Source organism: Trematomus bernacchii, unplaced genomic scaffold (assembly GCF_902827165.1).
Source record: "Trematomus bernacchii unplaced genomic scaffold, fTreBer1.1, whole genome shotgun sequence".
Classification (NCBI taxonomy): domain Eukaryota; kingdom Metazoa; phylum Chordata; class Actinopteri; order Perciformes; family Nototheniidae; genus Trematomus; species Trematomus bernacchii.
The window spans coordinates 417,528-436,242 of NW_022987552.1; the positions used below are offsets into that span (position 1 = coordinate 417,528).

Sequence of the window (18,715 nt, forward strand, 5' to 3'; positions counted from 1 at the left end):
CGTTGTTTCTCATAAATGTAGTATTTTGTTGAGTAGATGTACCCCTTCAATCTCAGGGAATATCTGAGTTTTTTCTTGTAATCTTCAAGTTTTTTCTCGTATATTTGCTATTTTATCTCAATAAGTCTAAATATATTTGAATAACAAATGAAAATGTAAAAAAAACACAAAAAATGTTTTTATTTCTGAGGTTAAAATGGGTTATTAACAAGAAAAAACGAACGAAAATATTATAAAAATGTAAATATCATCTGAGATTAAAGTGGTAAATGTACTCTTGAAAAACGACTATATTTAAGATAAAGAACTCTCTGACATTAATATGGTGAATATATCAGAAAAAGTAAATATTCCCTGAGACTGAAGCAGTTAATTTTCAATATTAATACATTTAAACATTTTCTGTGAATTAAAAGTGGTAAATGTTCTCAAAAACATCCTAAACCACTTCCTGCTACCTCTTTATCATTATTAGCATTATCTAACCCTACAGAAAAACTCCTTTTAAAGACATTTCTTATATTGTTGTCTTGCTTTGAGTTGCATGTTGTTGTTTATTGTGCTCTGCTGCAGTGCCCAAATTGGGAAAGAAATTGATTAAATTAACTGATCTATCAAAACTATGCAGCAATAAGGTCCGTTTTAACTCCTTAACATACAGTATTACTACTTTTTGCATTTGAATAACTTCATTCATAAAAAACAGTTGCTTTAATTTGTGTATTTTCTTACTTTAGCAGGGTATATGCAGGAATCCTGAAGTCAAATGTAAAACCTTTTAAGACCTTTTTAAGACCCTTTCCATACATTTTAAGACCTAATCGCCACTTGGAGTTCTAACCGGTTACCTTGGCGACACACTTTACCTCACATTTACTATATACAGTATTGATCGTCCTTCCTCCTTATCTTCCAACCATTTGCGGTATATTTGGAACTTTAAGTATTTTTGGAACTTTAAGTATATTTGGAACTTTAAGTATTTTTGGAACTTTAATTATTTTTGGAATTTACGGTATTTTTGGAACTTTAAGTATTTTTTTAACTTTAAGTATATTTGGAACTTTAAGTGTTTTTGGAACTTTAAGTATTTTTTGAACTTTAAGTATATTTGGAACTTTAAGTATTTTTGGAACTTTAAGTATATTTGGAACTTTAAGTATTTTTGGAACCTTAATTATTTTTGGAATTTACGGTATTTTTGGAACTTTAAGTATTTTTTTAACTTTAAGTATTTTTGGAACTTTAAGTATTTTTGGAACTTTAAGTATATTTGGAACTTTAAGTATTTTTGGATCTTGAAGTATTTTTGGATCTTTGGACCCTTTCCATACATTTTAAGACCTCATCGCCACTTGGAGTTTTAACCGGTTACTTTACCTCACATTGACTATATACAGTATTGATTGCCCTTCCTCCTTATCTTCCAACCATTTGGACGCAGACTTGCATTTCCCCATAACGATGTTGCTTAGCAACCGGCGTAAACGGACCTTCGCGCTATCAAGCAGTGAGCGTGTGATGTCCTGTTCAGATGACGTCAAACCCAACGGGATGCCATAAATAAACTACACAGAATCACACTACACACCTACGCAATGATTACATTCAGGCAGACTGTAGAATACCTCTTTGGACCATTTATATACTTATTGGAAACTAGATACAAAATGTAATACCTTGGAAAATGCTGTTTAATACTTTTTAATAGCCTTAATTGTCGCTAAATTGATTTATCAACTTTTAATACTTTTTAAGACCCCGCAGACACCCTGTTTAATTTCTGTTTAAAATGTACATAAAATGACCAATATAGAGGATTTAGTCCCAGTGGGAATCTGTTTCTTGTCTGTTGACACGCAGGAAATAACCATCATTTATCATGCCTGTCTCCATGGAGATAAACATGATGGTTTATCCGTCACACTCCCCGAGGGGAAAGACAACTCCTTTCCTCTCAAACCTGATAAAGACAGACCTTTGAATCCTCTGCAGACGGGAAAGCTTTATTTAACCCTGGTGATTTATTACGGACAATTTGGGATTTTTTACCATTCATTGAGTTTGTCATGTTTACGTCACGGTGCAAAGACATGCTGTATGACATGTTTCCAGAATAGTTGCTGCTCTATGATGTGATGCATTGAAATCAATGTAATCATTCACATGTCCCACTGGAAAGAAATCTGCATTTTTATATAGAAATAAATATATTTTTCAGGTTTTTCAAATAAAAAAAACACTGTAATTATGTTTTTTAAAAATTGCATTTATATAGAGAAAAAATTATATACACAAATAATTAAATTTAGAAATATATAATAGTTATACTGAGGGAAGGAAGTGGATCAAATATGTGAAACAGGAAAATAATATATAGGAATTTCAAGGAAGTTGTTTTACTTTTCCACATTTGTTTCCCCTGAGGACATCAGAGCTAATACATTGTTCCAAGTTGTGTGTGTTTTGTTTATTGTGTGTTTGCTGTGTGTTTAGTGTGTGTGTTAGGTGTGTGTATAGTGTGTGTGTATGCTGTGTGTTAGGTGTGTGTATAGTGTGTGTATAGTGTGTGTGTATGCTGTGTGTTAGGTGTGTGTATAGTGTGTGTGTTTGCTGTGTGTTAGGTGTGTGTTAGGTATGTGTATAGTGTGTGTGTTTGCTGTGTGTATAGTGTGTGTGTTAGGTGTGTGTTAGGTATGTGTATAGTGTGTGTGTTTGCTGTGTGTATAGTGTGTGTGTTAGGTGTGTGTTAGGTATGTGTATAGTGTGTGTGTTTGCTGTGTGTATAGTGTGTGTGTTAGGTGTGTGTTAGGTGTGTGTATAGTGTGTGTATAGTGTGTGTATAGTGTGTGTGTGCTGTGTGTGTATAGTGTGTGTATAGTGTGTGTGTGTGTGCTGTGTGTTAGGTGTGTGTATAGTGTGTGTGTTAGGTGTGTGTATAGTGTGTGTGTTAGGTGTGTGTATAGTGTGTGTGTATAGTGTGTGTATACAGAGTGTGTGTTAGGTGTGTGTGTTAGGGTGTGTGTTAGGTGTGTGTGTTAGGTGTGTGTGTTAGGTGTGTGTGTATACAGAGTGTGTGCTAGGTGTGTGTAGGACCTTCTTGTTGTTCTCGTTGGATGGGCTCAGGATGGTGTGTGTATAGTGTGTGTGTTAGGTGTGTGTATAGTGTGTGTGTTAGGTGTGTGTATAGTGTGTGTGTTAGGTGTGTGTATACAGAGTGTGTGCTAGGTGTGTGTAGGACCTTCTTGTTGTTCTCGTTGGACGGGCTCAGGATGGTGTGTGTATAGTGTGTGTGTTAGGTGTGTGTATAGTGTGTGTGTTAGGTGTGTGTATACAGAGTGTGTGTTAGGTGTGTGTAGGACCTTCTTGTTGTTCTCGTTGGACGGGCTCAGGATGGTGAGTTCTGGGCGGCTGGGTTTTGCTTTCGGAGACTCGCAGGAGTTGAAGAAAGACTGAAGGAAAGGATCCAGGTTCTGTCCTTTCTGTAAAGGGTTAATATCGTCAGCGTCAGGATGGATTTATAAAGGAATGTTACAGACATTCGAAGGTTAAAAATTGAAAAACTGCGGCGTCAGAGAAGGGTTGTAATTAAGAAAAGATTTTGAATATATATACCAGATTGATATTGTTCATTTGAGAGGCAAAAAACCTTTAAAACACATTGAAAAACCTTTAAAAAGTGGTGTTATAAGTTTAATCAGGAAATGTGATCTCAAAGAATGTCTTGGTTATTCCTAGAGAATAATTGGGTAACTTCTCATTAATTTGGGAGATTTTCTCGTAGATGTATCCCTTAAATCTGAGAGAATATTAGATTTTTTTACTTGTAAATGTGCAACCTTTTTTTCATTAAAGGATGTATTTATTTACTAATAACGTCAGAGAATATTAGTGTGTTTTGAGCAAATTTATGATTTTATAATCTTATAATATTTGAGTATGTTTCCTCAACAAAACAAAAATGGAGAAATACTCAAATACTCAAATATTACAAGATTATAGAATCATAAATTCGCTCAAAACACACTCATATTCTCTTACGCTATTCGTAAATAAATAAAAATCTAATATTCTCTCCATATATTTCCATTTTTGTTCTTGTAAAATTGGGGACTTTAACCTCTTACAATATCTGATATATTTATAGGAATATTACCCCCACATATTTTTTAAAGGTCACCTATCATGCTATTTCTAGGCAATAGCATAGGTCTCAGATATATACAAATATATAAAAAACATGTCTATGAAGTGTTTTGCTCAAAATACCAAACAGATCACCCATTCTAGCCATGCCTCATATCCCTCTATTTCACTTCCTGTTTCTAAAGTGCTGATTTTGGTATAAAGCTTTACAAAAAAAAAAAAAGGAGGGGTCTGAGCTCATGGGGGACCCGGCAGCTACTGTCTAAACTAAATACTGCCGTGATGAAACGCCATATCATGGATTATCAAGGATTCTCTCTGAAACAGTATGGAGCTCAAAGGCTTTCTCTCTTGCCGGTTATACCACAAGGTGAGTTCCTTTTTATTTCCTGCTTCTTCACACACATGCTCTCCAGTACAGGTTAGCTCTGAGTGTTAGCGATGCTAATGTAAACACCGACCATATTACGTCCAAAACAGTCGGCCATTGTTTCTGATAGCAACGTTTCTGATAGGGCCGTGGGTCCACATTTCAGATATTACGTCATATCGGACGCTAATCTGGATCAGCTCCGTTGTAGCCCCGTTTTTAGAGATTTGGGTACGGAGGAAAAGAGAGAGGGTTTTATTTCCTGACGCTGCGTGAGTTCCCCGACACACCGGGGACACATGTTGATGTATAAAAGACATCAGAAAGTGCATTTTGCATGATAGGTCCCCTTTAAGATAACCTACAATAGCCCTCACACTCTGACTGTATAACTAATCTTTATTTCAGCTCGTCTGATTTCGTCTTGTGTTGTCGTCACTTCTCTAATGAGCCGCTCTGGGAGAATAATAAGAAATCTCTCGGGGCTGAATCATTATTTGTTTTCCTCACAGAGGAACTTAATAAAGCCCCCGGAGTCCGAGGAGGTTTTCTGATTAATAATCCGGAAGGTCCTCTGGTTAACCCCTGTTATAATAATAATAATAACCCCCAGTGACTTCTACTGCCAAAACAACAACAACAACAACAACTCCTCTTCAAGAAGCAGCAGCGTTTTCTCACAATATAACGTTTAAAGACACGAAACTGAGGATAGATATGATTAAATTAAAGTTCAATATTAAGTACAGCTCAGAAATGGACTCACCTCTTTGATCAGCTTCCCCGGTACGGACTTAAACATCTTTCCTGTGAAACAAAAACAAATCAGTTAAATGATAGATAAGTAAAGTAATAAAGTAAAATTAGGAAAAAGTGAAGGAATGTTGATATTTAGAAAAAAGGCTGAAGCTCCCGGCTCTCATTCAGAATCACAAAAATTAGGCATTTCCATTTCCTTTAACCTGTTCAGCCCTGAGCCTGTTTTTCAGGTCTCAGGCTCGAAAAGGCCATTCCCAGAACAAATGACCATATCTTCCCTTCTAAAAGGGTTACATTAATAATCTTTTTTCTCAAAGTAATGATAAACCTGTGAGTTGGATGTAGAAAAGTCAGAATCAATATAGATGTTTTTTATTTTAAAGAAAATTCAGATTGAACATAGTAAAAAACTGTAAATTATAGTGTCCGTCCAAAAAAAAAAACCTTACTTATAGTGAAAACTACCCTTGAATGATGGGTTAGTAGACTAAAAGCTTTAGGAATCCAAACTATAACATATAATAAGTACCCTGTATCAAGATTGATGCAAAACAAGTGACATTTGACCTTTCTAGAGAGATTTAGAAAAAAAAAAACACTTCTGGGGTCATTTGGGTGCATTTTCCATATCTCTGGCCCCCCTCGTCGATTTTGATGATTGACACCTCTTGAGAACCGTTAGAGCGAATAGAATCGAGGGGAAGTTCCTACAATCCATCTAAACATTACCCATTGGTGAATGAGTGATGCGCAGCCAGAATGCCCAACACCGGAAGCTGTCATACACTCTGGTAGCAGCTAATATGAAATCTCCGTTATTGACATAAAAATGGAATGATGGATTATCAGGAATCATTTCTAAGTGACACAGACACATTGGATTATCGTTCAGCAGCGTTGTTATCGTTTTAATGCCATTAACACGACTTTTGATCAGAAAAACAGCAAAGTTAAGAACATTTTCAGTTTTTGCTCAGTAAAGCTACGTGGTGTGATGTCTGGGTTTGCTTCCCCTGTCGCGAGTTCTGATCGCTCAGTGATGATACTCATACCTGTAGAATCTGTGGAATCTCAGCTTGGTAGCTGATATCTTGTTTGTGAAGATCCGATAAGTAATAAAGTATTTCTACCGTGAGTTCAGTTCCGGACTTGTCGTTTTTTTCGATAGTCGACTTTTTGACTTTACCTCACTACATTTTAAAACAAATTATCTCTAAGCACAGTGCAGATCGCTCTGAAATGAAACTATGCAGCTCCTTTGCATAAATACCATTACAAAAAAACACTCTCTGATTAGTAATAAAGGTCAATAATAACTTGCAATTACGAATCTGCCACTACGTTTTCTTGCTGTTTTCAATAATGCTCGTCACTGTACAGTTTTTATTTAATTTTTTATATTTATTATTTGACCGTCTATGTTTCTTGTAGTTATTTTGTAAATAAATCATCCCGTCACAAATGTATCGTGAGCACAAACCCAGGTTGACGTCGGGCAGCATTCTCTCCAGGAACTGAGACTCCATGCTGTGAGGAGACAGGAAGTCTGCCAACAGCTGAGAGTTACTGAGCTCCGCGTGCTGAAGGAGCCTCTGCACACACACACAGAGAGAGAGAGAGAGAGAGAGAGACACAAACAGATTTGATATCATTAGTTTTCATTATTGTTATTATTACTGACTACTGTATTCCTCTGTGGTGTTATGTGTTTAGTTTTCCCTATAACCCCTACCAAATAATGAATTTAAATGTAAAAAAACATGTTACTTATCTGCTGTTTTCCTCACTACACACTACATTTAATACTAAGTGAAATAAATGGTAATTGCTCATAGACCGAGTATAGATATGAAGACTTAATCTATAAAATAAATGTAATAATAAGGACATTTAAAATGCTTCTTCCCACTAAACATCTTTCCTATTTGTGTTGACATTTGTTTTGTTTTACTGCCCTCTATTGACGATAAAGAAATGAATCTAATACTCCTTATATTAAATTAATTAAAGTGTCTTTTGTTCACAAAATCAAGGTTTTAAATACCTGTAAATATTCCTCAAACTCTTCTCTCTTGGATTCGAGGAAGTCCAAATTCTTGGGTCCGATTATTCTTTTGGACGGAAGCTGAGCGTCTGCAAACGTGCCTGGAATAAAATCATAATAAATAAAGCTGAGTGGATATATAATATAAGGAACCGACAGTAGATAGGTATAAGCTGGTATTGTGATATTGGGAAATATGAAAGAGTTTCGAGTGAAAGTACCGTGAAACTCGGTGAGTTTTGATTCAAGGACGTAGAACTCCAGATATCTTCTGAAGACCGACCACTTCTCTGTTTCATGACCAACTGGAAGAAGAAGAAGATTCATAAATTACATTAATATGTACATAAGGAGAAAGTATTTTACAATCAAATAGACATTTTACACAAGGTTCAGATACAGTTACTCTGTGGCGCTTTTATTTTGAAAAACAAGTCTCTCCTGGAGCCTGCAGTAAAGTATACACTTACGTTATGGGGCTTTTATTTTGAAAAACAAGCCTCTCCTGGAGTTTGCTTTAAGTATACAGTTACAAACTGGCGCTTTTATTTTGAAAAACAAGCCTCTCCTGGAGGTTGCTTTAAGTATACAGTTACAAACTGGCACTTTTATTTTGAAAAACAAGCCTCTCCTGGAGGTTGCTTTAAGTATACAGTTACAAACTGGCGCTTTTATTTTGAAAAACAAGCCTCTCTTGGAGCTTAATTTAAGTATACAGTTACTTACTGGCGCTTTTATTTTGAAAAGCAAGATTCTGCTGGAGCTTGCTTTAAGTATACAGTTACGTTATGGAGCTTTTATTTTGAAAAACAAGCATCTCCTGGAGCTTGCTTTAAGTATACAGTTACGTTATGGAGCATTTATTCTGAAAAACAATCCTCTCCTGGAGCTAGCTTACTAACTGGGGCTTTTATTTTGAAAAACAAGCCTCTCCTGGAGCTTGCTTACTAACTAACTGGGGCTTTTATTTTGAAAAACAAGCCTCTCCTGGAGCTTGCTTTAAGTATACAGATACTTTATGGGGCTTTTATTTTGAAAGTAAACGTTGGGCTTTCATGGCAGGCTTACCCCGGAGTTAACAGTATTTTTTAACTTTCGTTTCATCGCCCTCCTCACATCTAAATCTTCGCCCATGTGACCTCGCTGACTGAGGACTTTGTTACCTTCCTTCCGGTCGTTTCTCTCCACATCGATGCAGAACACGGGGATCTTGTCTCTCTTGTTGTCGTCGTCACAGAGGTCGATGTACGGGATGCCGATGCTCCAGAAGGAAAGGTTCCTCAGAGAGCCAGCTGAGCAGGGAGGCTCCGCGGGGGAGTCGTCCTCCATCACCACCGTCGCCTCCTCCACCTGCAAGGAGACACAAGACATCTAAAATACTTTCCTATTTCCTTTCTATGAGTTCACTTAGGACACAGCTTCCCTACAGCAGGACTAATGGTGTCTTAGAAACAAAGTAAGACTAGTCCTCGTTGTGTTACTAATTGAGAAAGGAGAGAGTAACACCAATTCATTTGAGGGTGTTGAAGTGAGCGTGGGAGTCTTCATCCTCAGAGAAAGCTGTGCTAGTGTACAGACAGAACTCTTTAAATTAGGAAGAAGAAGTGAAACCCTCACCATGTCTTCGTCCATATCGTTCATGTTGCAGGGCGGCAACATCGCTCCCTCCATCGTCGTGTTTCTAAACACACCTTTTATTTTACTGCCAATCCTGCTGATGCCAAACGACTCGCCTCGCTTCGACATGTTCCTACAGAGAGCAGAGACAATTACTCACTTTAGTGTCTCTACTTTAAAGAGTCCTCTCCTGCTGATGTTCAGGTGTATATCAGTATGTAGTGTCTCTACTTTAAAGAGTCCTCTCCTGCTGATGTTCAGGTGTATATCAGTATGTAGTGTCTCTACTTTAAAGAGTCCTCTCCTGCTGATGTTCAGGTGTATATCAGTATGTAGTGTCTCTACTTTAAAGAGTCCTCTCCTGCTGATGTTCAGGTGTATATCAGTATGTAGTGTCTCTACTTTAAAGAGTGCTCTCCTGCTGATGTTCAGGTGTATATCAGTATGTAGTGTCTCTACTTTAAAGAGTCCTCTCCTGCTGATGTTCAGGTGTATATCAGTATGTAGTGTCTCTACTTTAAAGAGTCCTCTCCTGCTGATGTTCAGGTGTATATCAGTATGTAGTGTCTCTACTTTAAAGAGTCCTCTCCTGCTGATGTTCAGGTGTATAATCTAGCCTCTAACACAATGGAAACAATACAGAAACATATAAACAACAGACATGTTAACTAAATATTTTTGCCACATTGACTCCCGTTCTGACTTTTTAAATCCCATGTGTTCAGAGATGCATTATTTAACTCAAACGTGAGGTTAAAACAAAAGTGCAATCATCAGCGTGACATATGACCAAGCACCAAAGCTCAGCCGTGTCTCCAGATGTGGAATATAAAAAAGAATGCATATAAACGGCATGCATCACTCTGAGCAGCTTTCAGCAGCGAAACATGCAGAACATTTACTCACCGACTCTCGTCACAACTGAAGCTATTTCTGGAACAAGATGCAAAAGCAACTTATGACCACAGTTTGGATGAAACACCTTAAAAGACGGTGTGTGTATTCAGAGGACAGTTCTCACTACTGGACTCAGGTAGTTTGATAAACCGGTAACGCTTTATGTTAAGGTTCACTTATTCACCATCAACTAGTTGTTCATTCACACATTACAGTCAAACTACTAGCTTGTTTTTTATGAACAAGACTTCACTTTAAAATAGGGAACATATTCTTAGTTAGAAATACCTCATTTTGAGTTATTTTGACACAATAAACACTTGTAGTTTCATTTCTTGTTACATAAGAATATATTTGTTTGGTGTGATTATGGGAGAATTACTATTCTTGTGGTACTGCTGCCTCATTAGGCCCATATCGAACAGATTAACCTGTTAAGCCCCGAGCCTGTTTTTCAGGTTTCAGGCTCGAAAATGACATGCCCAAAACAAATGACTACAACTTCACTTCTAAAAGGGTTATATGAATAATTTCTTTTATCAAAGCAAGGTTACATCTGTGAGTTGGATGTAGAAGTGTCAGAATCAATATAGATTTTTCTCAGTCAGAGTAAATTCAGATGGAACATAGTAAAAAAAGGTAAATTCTTACCTCCGCCTAAAGAAAAAACATTACTTATAGTGAAAACCACCCTTGAATGATGGGATGGTAGACTAAAAGCTTTAGGAATCCAAACTATAACATATAATAAGTACCCTGTATCAAGATTGAGGCAAAACAAGTGAAATTTGACCTTTTTAGAGAGATTTAGAAAAAAACAGTTCCAGGCGGAATAAGCTTTCGGCACATTTGGGTACATCTGGTTCCATCAGTGCCATTTGACCTTTTTCAGGTACCAGACTATACAAATGATGTATTACATTGAATTATCACCATAGGTATTCATTCCATTTAAAGAAAAAAAATTAAAATAAAAAAAATTAATAAAAATTTAAAAACAGGTTAAGACCCAAACTCATGTACAACAACTTCCTTACTTGCAATAAATCAGCACTAATCAGAGGGTTATTGAGGAAAAACTCTCAACTAATGGCTTATTACTTGTAGAATATGGTCATGTAGAATAAGGCATTAACATGTGTTTTATAATGACTAATAAAGAGACAATATACTGCTAATATGCATGCTAATTAACAACTAGTTGATGGGGAATATGTGTCCCTTAATATGAAGTGTTACCGAAATACCTATTTTGACACAACTAAAACTTGTAGTTTCCTTTCTTGTTACATAAGAATATATTTGTTCGGTGTGATTATGGGAGAATTACTATTCTTGTGGTACTGCTACTGCATATTGAGCAGAGCATATTAAGACCCAAACTTATGTACAACAACTTCTTTACTTGCAATAAATCAGCACTAATTAGAGGGTTATAACTCTCAACTAATGGCCTAGTACTTGTAGAATATGGTCATGTAGAATAAAGCATTCATATGTGTTTGATAATGACTAATAAAGAGACAATATACTGCTAATATGCATGCTAATTAACAACTAGTTGATGGGGAATATGTGTACCTTAATATGAAGTGTTACCGATAAAACTATATTAAATAATTAGGCTGTTATTACATCCATCTAATGTTTACTGTGATAAACCCAGTTCACTTCATGGTTTCAATCAGGGTGACGAGGTGACCACAAGTGGAACCAAGAGTGTGTTTGTGTGGGACAATGCGGGACATTTTAGTCAGTAGTTTAGGTTTCAATATAATGTCCATCCAACCCTAAAAAATAAACCTTTATATTGAAACTATAGCCTATATATATGACTTCCAACACTTTACTATAAGTTGATTTCTGACACAGCTAAGGGTGATAGCTCTCTTTTGTTATCTAGCTATTGAATAATCAAGTGCGGGGACATCGTCTCAATTTGTGGGACACGGGGAAAATGATAAATATGCACAAAGCGGGACATCTGGTCACCCTAGTTTCAATATCTGTGGTGTTGATATCATGTAAATAAGAGCCGCAAATGTAATCCTTTAACTATTAATAAATGGTTGACTTTTTTGACTAATATTTATACTGTTTAGGAACGGTTTCATTTTTTTTTTTATGATAATTCGATGTTTCCAGCTTCTTAAATGTGAATATTTCCACGTTTCCTAACCCCTCTATGACAGAGAACTAAATATCTAAAGTTACGTAGACATTTGGAAACACAAATCACAATTTTTAACAAGATATCGAGTCATTGAGGAAATCATTATCGGTTAATACAAATTGGTGATCAGGTGTTTGCATAATAACCTTTTTCTCATTCTTAATACCTATTTTTCCTAATTCTCTTTGCCACCATTCCATGTGAAATATGCATTAACAGCTAAGTAAACATATGAATATAAATGATTAAACCAACCTGCTGATTCTTGAGTTCCTGGTGGGAGACTCTGCTCCTCTCAGCAGGTGTCTGAAGTACTGAACACAGACAAATAACAATTAATATACGAGTTGAAGCTTGAATCACACGCCAATACATTACCCAAGTAAGAGAGCATTCTGTTGGATAGTTTAATTAATAATAAAGCAACACATCTTACATTACGATCAGTTACTTTGATTTCTCTGTTCCAAAAGTGCTGATTATGTGTCTGTAGCTTTAAATGCTAATGAGCTGCAGCTGGCCACCCCCCTCTGAGAGATGATTGGTTTAAAGCAACACAATGGTGCTCTAGGAGGAGGTTCAGGTGATAAGGTGGGGGGGGGGGGGGGGGGGGTTACCTTGGTTGCTGATTGGCTAATGGTTACACAAGACAAAAAACATTGTGACATCATAAAGTGGCCAAAATCTGATCAGCTCATTTTCAGACAGGTTTTTATAGAAATGGATCAAAAAGAGAGAGAATCTTTGTTCCTGAAACTTTCAGAGTCTCTTTACACAGAGGGGACACATGTTGATGTAGAAGAGACATGAAGAAGAGGGGACACATGTTGATGTAGAAGAGACATGAAGAAGAGGGGACACATGTTGATGTAGCAGAGACATGAGAAGAGGGGACACATGTTGATGAAGAAGAGACATGAAGAAGAGGGGACACATGTTGATGTAGAAGAGACATGAAGAAGAGGGGACACATGTTGATGTAGAAGAGACATGAAGAAGAGGGGACACATGTTGATGTAGCAGAGACATGAAGAAGAGGGGACACATGTTGATGTAGAAAAGACATGAAGAAGAGGGGACACATGTTGATGTAGAAGAGACATGAGAAGAGGGGACACATGTTGATGTAGAAGAGACATGAAGAAGAGGGGACACATGTTGATGTAGAAGAGACATGAAGAAGAGGGGACACATGTTGATGTAGAAAGACATGAAGACGAGGGGGACACATGTGATGTAGAAGAGACATGAAGAAGAGGGGACACATGTTTGATGTAGAAGAGACATGAAGAAGAGGGGACACATGTTGATGTAGAAGAGACATGAAGAAGAGGGGACACATGTTGATGTAGAAGAGACATGAAGAAGAGGGGACACATGTTGATGTAGCAGAGACCATGAAGAAGAGGGGACACATGTTGATGTAGAAGAGACATGAAGAAGAGGGACACATGTTGATGTAGAAGAGACATGAAGAAGAGGGGACACATGTTGATGTAGAAGAGACATGAAGAAGAGGGGACACATGTTGATGTAGAAGAGACATGAAGAAGAGGGGACAACATGTTGATGTAGAAGAGACATGAAGAAGAGGGGACACATGTTGATGTAGAAGAGACATGAAGAAGAGGGGACACATGTTGATGTAGAAGAGACATGAAGAAGAGGGGGACACATGTTGATGTAGAAGAGACATGAAGAAGAGGGGACCACATGTTGATGTAAAGAGACATAGAAGAGAATTAGACATGAAGAAGAGGGGACACATGTTGATGTAGAAGAGACATGAAGAAGAGGGGACACATGTTGGATGTAGAAGAGACATAAAAGAGGGGGACACATGTGATGTAGAGGAGACATGAAGAAAGGGGACACATGGTGATGTAGAAGAGACATGAAGAAGAGGGGACACATGTTGATGTAGAAGAGGACATGAAGAAGAGGGGACACATGTTGATGTAGAAGAGACATGAAGAGAGGGGGACACATGTTGATGTAGAGAGACATGAAGCAGAGGGGACACATGTTGATGTAGAAGAGACATGAAGAAGAGGGGACACATGGTGATGTAGAAGAGACATGAAGAAGAGGGGACACATGTTGATGTAGAAGAGACATGAAGAAGAGGGGACACATGGTGATGTAGAAGAGACATGAAGAGAGAGGGGACCACATGTTGATGTAGAAGAGACATGAAGAAGGGGGACACATGGTTGATGTAGAAAAGGACATGAAGAAGAGGGGACAAATGTTGATGTAGAAGAGACATGAAGAAGAGGGGACACATGTTGATGTAGAAGAGACATGAAGAAGAGGGGACACATGTTGATGTAGAAGAGACATGAAGAAGAGGGGACACATGTTGATGTAGAAGAGACATGAAGAAGAGGGGACACATGTTGATGTAGAAGAGACATGAAGAAGAGGGGACACATGGTGATGTAGAAGAGACATGAAGAAGAGGGGACACATGTTGATGTAGAAGAGACATGAAGAAGAGGGGACACATGTTGATGTAGAAGAGACATGAAGAAGAGGGGACACATGGTGATGTAGAAGAGACATGAAGAAGAGGGGACATATGTTGATGTAGAAGAGACATGAAGAAGAGGGGACACATGTTGATGAAGAAGAGACATGAAGAAGTGGGGACACATGGTGATGTAGAAGAGACATGAAGAAGAGGGACACATGGTGATGTAGAAGAGACATGAAGAAGAGGGGACACATGTTGATGTAGAAGAGACATGAAGAAGAGGGGACACATGTTGATGTAGAAGAGACATGAAGAAGAGGGGACACATGTTGATGTAGAAGAGACATGAAGAAGAGGGGACACATGGTGATGAAGAAGAGACATGAAGAAGAGGGGACACATGTTGATGTAGAAGAGACATGAAGAAGAGGGGACACATATTGATGTAGAAGAGACATGAAGAAGAGGGGACACATGTTGATGTAGAACAGACATGAAGAAGAGGGGACACATGTTGATGTAGAAGAGACATGAAGAAGAGGGGACACATGTTGATGTAGAAGAGACATGAAGAAGAGGGGACACATGTTGATGTAGCAGAGACATGAAGAAGAGGGGACACATGTTGATGTAGAACAGACATGGAGAAGTGGATCTTGCATGATAGGTGACCTTTAAATCCAAGTGTTATTCGCACAAACAAATAAATATTTACATTTAATCTAAAGTTATTTGCAGATATTTAAACCACATGCTAATAAAGAGCTGTCACCTCGTCACTGTGGCAGAACATGGGGGTGAAGACTCTCTCCAGCAGAGACAGCACGTGTTCGTACGCTTCGAACAGACAGTGCATCGTCTGGAGCTTCACCACGCCGTCGTACGGACCTATAGCAACTGAGAGTGACACAGGGAGAGTAAACAACAACAACAACAGAAACATGAAGCACGTAAGAGTTTCACCACGCCGCCGTACGGACCTATAGCAACTGAGAGACACAGGACAGTAAACAACAACAACATGTAGCACGTAAGAGTTTCACCACGCCGCCGTACGGACCTATAGCAACTGAGAGACACAGGACAGTAAACAACAACAACAGAAACATGTAGCACGTAAGGGCTTCACCACGCCGCCGTACGGACCTATAGCAACTGAGAGACACAGGACAGTAAACAACAACAACAGAAACGTGAAGCACGTAAGAGTTTCACCACGCTGCCGTACGGACCTATAGAAACTGAGAGACACAGGACAGTAAACAACAACAACAACACCAGAAACATGAAGCGCAAAGTCTTAATACTACAAATCAACACTGAAATATATAATTAGTGTATTTATGAGGTTTTAAAGCCGTAAATCAACTCTGAAAGTACGGAAATAAAGCAACTGAGAGAGAGGCACAGGGACAGTAAACAACAACAACAACAACAGAAACATGTAGCACTTAACATTGTCTGTATCTGAAAGATATAATCAGAGTATTTATGAGGTTACAACGCCTTAAATCAACACTTAAAGATATAATCAGTGTATATATGAAGTTGTAAAGCCTCTCACTGTTCCTGATCTCGTCCACGATGAAGGGGTCGAAGCTGATCTTGTCGATGCTCTCCTCGAGGCAGTACGTCTCGTAGATGCGAACGACCTCTCCGTGGAGACGCTGCAGCTCAGAGTCACTCAGATCAGGACTCAGGATCTGATCGTTGAACTCCTCTGCAGGAAAAACAACCACACGGGTCAGTGTTGGGAAAATCCTGAATGTCCTCTATCAATCTGAGAGTAACATGATAACAAAGGTATCCCAACTGTAGCTGTGTGCATGACAGGATGTATGATTACCTAGAAGAGCATCAGGACTGTTTGAGGCATATGATAGCTATGTGATTAACATGATGATTCAGCCTCTATGGAGATAGACATATGACAAGCATGCTCATTTCTGACGTGGAGCTAATCTGAAGTAAACATTGAATACTGCTTTCTATTCCTCCATCTTGTGACTGTGTAACTCCCTCTCTTGGATATCAGCATGTGAAGGACACTGTTCAGGAACTAGTTGATGCTCTGTATGTGATGACTACTTCCATTCTGGAGAGGATCATAAATACATGGATCCTGAGATTAACATTTTGAGATTTTGAGCAAAAGTCATAATTTTTTCGATTTTTGAGAAAAAGTCAGAATTTTGAGAGAAAATGTCAGAATTTGAGATTTTGAGAAAAAGATCAGAATTTTGAGAAAAAGTCAGAATTTTTAGAAAAAGTCCGAATTTATTTTCTTTGTATATGATGACTACTTCCATTCTGGAGAGGATCATAAATACATGGATCCTGAGATTGAAGCTCAAGCCGGGGACCAGTGAGATTTGTCTAACAGTCAGTCGGACATATTCTAACAGTCCATAAAATCAACCGTCCTGTCGTTTCATTTTGTTTTTGTGTGAAGCACGTACCCACGGTGAGGCAGAACTGCAGCACATGCACGGCTCCTTCCTGCTTCAGGAAGTTCATGAAGCGGAAAAGTAGATCCTGCTGCTCCCTGATCTCCTTCAGGTCCAGCTTCAAAACCTGCAAGACAACAGGGAGGGTTTGCATGAAACACTGCAAAAACCCTTCTGTTGGTCTTTATCTGATGGTACATGGACTGAACTGATATATATATATATATATATATATATATATATATATATATATATTTATCGTTCTCATCATAGCTGGAGAACAGGTAATACAACACCTTTGATACGTTAGTAACCTTTTCCAAATCAGTGTGGTGATTTCCTCCCAATTTCACAGTAAGGTCCCTTCAAATCACAATGTGAATTAGTCTCTTATCTTAGAAATACTCAAATTTGTGAGTTTGTTACGGTAAATGTACTTTACTAATATAACAATTTATCAAGTTTTCTCGACCCCGCAAAGCTCTCACACACAGAGAGAGAGAGAGAGAGAGAGACACACACATTGGGGTTACTGAGGGTCCCTGAACGCACTACACTCTGACACACACACACACACTCTGACACACACACACACACACACACACACACACACACACACACACACACACACACACACACACACACACACACACACACACACACACACACACACACACACACACACACACACACACACACACACACACACACACACACACACACACACACACACACACACACACACACACACACACACACACACACACACACACACACACACACACACACACACACGTCTTGTTCCTGTCTTGCTTTTACCGAAGCATGGGTTATCTGTCGTTTACTTTTAGATTATTTTATTGTATTTATTCTCTTGATTTTTTACCTTTTTGAGGTCATGTACGCATCCGTTTACCCGCCATGCATGTGTGCTAATATTTGTAAACTGTCCAAGCACTTTGAGCAACATCCTGTGTAGGAAAAGTGCTGTAAATATAAAGCTTTAATAGTATTAATATCAGAAACCACAAGATACACAAAGGAGACGCAGACACACTTTCTATCATGAGGTGGCGGAGGGGGATACAGGTTTAGGAAACTAGAGTAAGAAGTATTTATTCATTTAAATTAAAAAGCGAGGTACTCACAGACTGCTTCTTGTTGCTGACGTCAGCGTATTTCTGTAAAAAAGGAACGAGTGGAGACGGGGGCTCGGTGGCCGGATCGAGCTGGAGACACAAAAGATGATTTTATTCAAATGAATCCAGAACCAATACACGAGGAAGTGGAGTAAAAAAGAAATATCCACTCAAATGTAATTAAAAAAGGTTACATTTCCACGCAGCAGATTATTTTTTCTCATCTTATATTCCCTGATTTACCTGTAAAGTAAAAGGATCAGTATTTATGAAATGTTTTGTTTACTTACTGGAGTGTCATCAACAAATATCAGCACCATGAGGTTCACAGTATCCTGGAAAACAAAGACAAATATTAGTATTTTTATATTAAAAAACCTTTAAAACACAGAGTGGAAAGTGAGTTTTGGACATAATTATGAAGTTATTTCATATTATTTTGTACTATTTTCATCTAAAAACAAAGAAACATGAGGAATATTCTTACATAATCTAATGCTCTTGATCGTTACTAATTCAATCTTAAACGGTCGATTGAATTAAAGGGTTTTCTTCTACAATAAACCAAATAAATGACGTTTTACAGAATCCCTACAGTGCATAACTCATAACTCTGCCAGACGAAACATGAACCCGTGCTTTAACAT

The 18,715-nt window shown here is 38.0% G+C and overlaps 1 protein-coding gene across 4 annotated transcripts in view; it reads right to left on the reverse strand.

The window, feature by feature from the left end:
* LOC117477181 (sorting nexin-14-like) overlaps positions 1 to 18,715 on the reverse strand; it is a 35,779-nt gene that overhangs the window by 9,152 nt on the left and 7,912 nt on the right. For 3 of the 4 annotated variants that reach the window (XR_004555313.1, XM_034123832.1, XM_034123830.1), the window contains exons 11-24: positions 18,359 to 18,403; positions 18,078 to 18,158; positions 16,942 to 17,056; positions 16,047 to 16,202; positions 15,255 to 15,379; positions 12,262 to 12,320; positions 9,843 to 9,869; positions 8,937 to 9,069; positions 8,483 to 8,669; positions 7,541 to 7,624; positions 7,320 to 7,420; positions 6,756 to 6,867; positions 5,283 to 5,323; positions 3,363 to 3,482 (exon numbers count right to left, since the gene is read on the reverse strand). Coding sequence is in view for 3 of the 4 variants with exons in the window: in XM_034123832.1 (XP_033979723.1) it covers positions 3,363 to 3,482; positions 5,283 to 5,323; positions 6,756 to 6,867; positions 7,320 to 7,420; positions 7,541 to 7,624; positions 8,483 to 8,669; positions 8,937 to 9,069; positions 9,843 to 9,869; positions 12,262 to 12,320; positions 15,255 to 15,379; positions 16,047 to 16,202; positions 16,942 to 17,056; positions 18,078 to 18,158; positions 18,359 to 18,403 (1,386 nt within the window). In the remaining variant the exon portion in view is untranslated. The remainder of the gene's footprint in view (positions 1 to 3,362; positions 3,483 to 5,282; positions 5,324 to 6,755; positions 6,868 to 7,319; positions 7,421 to 7,540; positions 7,625 to 8,482; positions 8,670 to 8,936; positions 9,070 to 9,842; positions 9,870 to 12,261; positions 12,321 to 15,254; positions 15,380 to 16,046; positions 16,203 to 16,941; positions 17,057 to 18,077; positions 18,159 to 18,358; positions 18,404 to 18,715) is intronic. The other variant, XM_034123833.1, reaches the window with a different exon arrangement.